We start from the raw sequence: 5,000 nt of genomic DNA on the forward strand, positions 1-5,000 counted from the left end.
CTATCCATGACCGTAGAGTTTGACATTGAGGACGTTGATAAAATTTGATATCTGATATAATTGATTATATTATTAACCGAGTAATACCACAATATCTGCTTCGTTCCTATTAATATTGTATTGACATTTTGTTCTGTAGTCAGTTTTACTTATTTTGCTACCCTAAAAGCGTGTAAAATGATATCCATTATGGTTTGTGGAGAAGCTGATTTCCTAATTTTGGAAATTCGGTTAACCACCTGTCAGTGCAATCTATGATTCTTTAGCAACCAAATACGAGCATCGATGTTAGTACTACTAAGGCAAAGCGAGCACCAGTGCCATCCTTCCACCATGACTGTTTCCCTCCACCCTGCAATCCTCGCAGACCACCACCACCGGAACAGTCACAGGCGCAACAGAGGATAAGACTCAGGGCCTACCTTGCTCACTGCTATTGAGCTCCGGTTGAGCGAGCCTCAGGCCCTCACGTCGCGCTCTCACTCAGGGACTTGTACAACAGAAAAGTATAGCTTACCTGGGACGATGGCGCGGGCCACGTCGAAGACGTTGAGGGCGCGGCCTTGCTCCACGCTCCTGTAGGCGTCCTCGAGCCTCCGAGAGTTCCTCATGCCCTCGTCAAGGGCGCGGTAAACGCGAGTGTAGTTCTTGTCGGCGAGTTGGAGGAAGCGCGAGTTGGATCTCCGGGCGGCGGACGCGGCGGAGGCGGAGGGCGGGAGGCACGACATCAGCGCCACGACCACGAGCAAGCGCGACGCCCTCAGCAGGAAGCAGGGAGAGAAGGAAGAGGAGGGGAAGGAGCGGAAGGAGGAGGAGGAAGAGGAAGTCCTTGCTGAGGAGCGAGGGGGGGCGGCCATCCCTGAATGCGGAACCGAACTGCGATTTATTTCTTTTTCACTTCTTTGGCGTTTCATCTTCAAATCTGTAAAGGAAGAGAGAAAAGAGTCAGAATTTCATCCAGCTTCCTATGGGAGACAAACCATCATACACTGAATAAATATGTGCAGATAAACCTCTTCCTACTTCTACGGACACAGTTGTGCCGCGTGTTTTCCGATCATCGTTTATCAAGTCTGTCATCCATAAACAACGAAAGTACACCGTACATTACAATATGTGACTATCATAATTATGTTGCCAAATAGCTCAGCCTTCAGAAGGACTGACATGTCAGTGAATCAGTAATGTTACGCATCCGGATCGCGCGCACTTTCCGTTTCTTGTGACGTCATTCTTTGTTTACACGGCGCGGACATCTGTCTTATCGGCAATTACATCACAGCGGCCGACTGGAAAGCCAACCGCGGGAGCAAAGATGAATCCGCGACATCATGCCATTTAATCGCCACTTGCCATACGGCCTTCGTTGCGGAATTCGGATTACGCGAATGTCTTGCCAGCGCCCGTGTCGTCAGCCGTTTCCTCACGTTGTGGCGGACGCAGCCCGCGATCAGACGCACCGCTACACTTGTGCACATATATATACATTTACCTTCTATCTACCTGTCTATTTATCTATTATCTATCTATCTACACACAGATACACATGCATACATATATACGCACACACTCACACACACACACACACACGCACACACACACACACACACACACACACACACACACACACACACACACACACACACACACAGTCACTCACTCACACGCAAAATCACGGCTTCGCCTTTCTAGGATATATGGGGATCAGTTTCAGTTAAGAAAACAGGCAGGTTTTACATTCGGGTCTTGTTCTCGATCGCCAACAGAGCATCAAACTAACTTAAGGAGAAACCAACAGAAGGCAAAAGACCACTTTGTCTGGAATACCGATGGTTACGAAGAACTTGATTTTCTTGAAACAATAGCAGTTCGTTATTCTTGCAGACAAATAAGCAAACAAAAAACAAAATAAAGTGGCAAAATACGCGGAAAATCCATCCATCAGATTGCATACAGATAACAATGTTATCAAGCTCGATAAGGGAGTGCGACGTGGAGATCCCACTTCATTTCAATTATTTACTGCCTGTTTGACAATATTTTTATCAGACACAGTGAGAATAAAAGGGAAGAAATATTGACAACAGCGATCAGATCATTTGCGATTCAGTGACGAGATTATCTAAATACCAACACCGGGTGTGGAGACATGGCAAATGATTCGGACAAAGAAAGCGAAAGGGAGACATTTCAAGAAAGCAAAAGTCATTATTATCCTTTTGTAATTTCACTCATCAATATAGTTTTCTTGATCATAATCAGAGCCGCAATTTGATCAGAGCTGCAATTAACCCATAAACCAAAGGATATTTTACTTGAATATATTACCCTTGATTCTTTGTTCGCGGTGTGTTCTTGGGGTAAAGGTTAAGACTAAGTAAACTAGGATGAAGAAGCGATCTCGAGATTTTTGAAGGGTTGGAAAGCTCTCGGTAAACGGAATAACCTGATAATGTGATACGAACGAAAATATAAGATCAGTATGTGCTTCTTGTTTCAAACGTGCGGCTTAGCAACACAGGAAATCTAAAACGGGTCAGCAAAGAGCCATGGAAGAACAGCTGGTGCGTAATATGATTAATACATCACACATTGTGAAGAAAATGGACTGAGCATGTTAAATAGATTTTACGCCTACTGGTAACGCTGAGTGAGGAAAGTGTGGAAGAGGGGGCCACAAAATCGAAAGTGTCTAGAATTGTCGTAATACCACAAAAAGACAGAAAATCGACGAGAGCATTAGTATATATATATATATATATATATATATATATATATGTATATATATATACACATACATACATATACATATATATACATATATATATATATTCATATATATACATACACATACACACACACACACACACACACACACACACACACACACACACACACACACACACATATATATATATATATATGTATATATATATATATTCTTAAATTAGGGTTTGGTGCAACAAGCTCTTGTGACTTCAGTCAACTTACGGTTATCTGTTTATTGTGCTTCTAAACAACCCCCGGTCTGCAAGGAATGGCCGGGGTTATAATCCACTGGCAGTCCAGAGTTGAATGCAGGTCAGCAATATTGCAAGACGAGAACGCTAGCACTGCACCACACACACACTCACACACACACACACACACACACACACACACACACACACACACATATATTTTCGTATATATGCATGCATACATACATTCATACACACACGCACACACACACATACACATATATATATGAATGTACGTATGTATGTGTATACATGTATGCATGCCCATACGAGGGCACACCCACACACCCACACACACACACACACACACACACACACATATATATCTATCTGCCTATCTATCTATCTATTTTTCTCTCTATATATATTCTATATATGTATGTGTGTGTGTGTGTGTGTGTGTGTGTGTGTGTGTGTGTGTGTGTGTGTGTGTGTGTGTGTGTGTGTGTGTGTGTGTGTGCCCTCGTATGGGCGTGCATACATGTATACACATACATACGTACATTCATATATATATATATACATATATATATATATATATATGTTATATCTTATATATTTATATATGTTACATATTTATATGTATATATAAGATATATATATATATATATATATATATATATATACATATATACACACACACACACACACAAACACACACACACACACACACACACACACACACACACATATCTATCTGTGTGTGTGTGTGTGTGTGTGTGTGTGTGTGTGTGTGTGCGTGCGTGCGTGCGTGTGTGTGTGTGTGTGTGTGTGTGTGTGTGTGTGTGTGTGTGTGTGTCTGTGTGTGTGTGTGTGTGTGTGTGCGTGTGTGTGTGTGTGTGTGTGTGTGTGTGTGTGTGTGTGTGTGTGTGTGTGTGTGTATATATATTTTCGTATATATGCATACATACATACATTCACACACACACACACACACACACACACACACACATATCTATCTGCCTATCTGTGTGTGTGTGTGTGTGTGTGTGCGTGTGCGTGCGTGTGTGTGTGTGTGTGTGTGTGTGTGTGTGTGTGTGTGTGTGTGTGTGTGTGTGTGTGTGTGTGTGTGTGTGTGTGTGTATGCTTATCATGCATGTATACACGTATAATTTCCCATGCTCTGTATCCACAGATATTTTTGTGAAGGAGGGTAAGATACCTGTCGCCATATCACCAATCCCTCGGCACATGGCAACAAAGCCTTTCCCTCAGGTAAGCACACGGTAGCTTTCCATTACGAAACGATCGGCAAACAATCGGCCGATAAGTAGGCCGCTGACAGCCATAGCACGTGGTCATGAGTCGCCGTTTCACACCAAAGGCCTATTGGGCAACGGGCAGGGGAGGGGGGGGGGGGGGTTGCGTCTCCTTTGCGGGCGGGTAACCTTTGCAAATGCCTCGGTTTTTATGGGGTGCCGGTGTTTTGCGGTTCTATCTTCGAGTGGCACCGGGAGACGTTTCTGCATTCTGTTATTTGTGAAATTTTGATCAAGAAAATGATAACGATGGGGTGAAATAAGAAAAAATAAACTGATTGTTGTAATCACGAAACGATAAAATATGTATCACTATCCACATGCCTATTGAACACAGAATTATGCTTTTCTCACCATGAAAAAGTATTCTCTTTCCTTTTATCATTATCGCACGCAAGAGAAAACCTGCAATTTAATCCTTTCCCCCCCAAGGAACCATAAAAAGGAGCGTGAAAAGAGGAGCGGCGCGCGCGACTGTCACCGAACAGGAAGCCTTCCTTTGTGGGACATGGAGTCTGTGGTGAGATGTGTTTTTGGAAGCATGTTTGTCATCGTGACTTCCTGGCGTTGCGAAGGGGATTGCCTGCTTCCGGTTTACTGTTCGTGATCTACTTCCAGTTATAACGCACGAATAATGTATTTACTGTGGTATGGGACGGACAGATATGGTTTTGTAAAACGTTTGCATGAGATGACAGAAAAAAACGTTACAGTGCGTACA

General features: G+C 43.2%; 1 protein-coding gene across 6 annotated transcripts in view; it reads right to left on the reverse strand.

Moving 5' to 3' along the window:
* LOC125040899 (proclotting enzyme-like) overlaps positions 1-5,000 on the reverse strand; it is a 100,067-nt gene that overhangs the window by 58,315 nt on the left and 36,752 nt on the right. For all 6 annotated transcript variants that reach the window (XM_047635686.1, XM_047635688.1, XM_047635684.1 and 3 more), the window contains exon 2: positions 518-922. In XM_047635686.1, coding sequence (XP_047491642.1) covers positions 518-914 — 397 coding nt within the window. In that variant the 5' untranslated portion in view covers positions 915-922. The remainder of the gene's footprint in view (positions 1-517; positions 923-5,000) is intronic.

Source organism: Penaeus chinensis, chromosome 29, assembly GCF_019202785.1.
Source record: "Penaeus chinensis breed Huanghai No. 1 chromosome 29, ASM1920278v2, whole genome shotgun sequence".
In the NCBI taxonomy this organism is placed as follows: domain Eukaryota; kingdom Metazoa; phylum Arthropoda; class Malacostraca; order Decapoda; family Penaeidae; genus Penaeus; species Penaeus chinensis.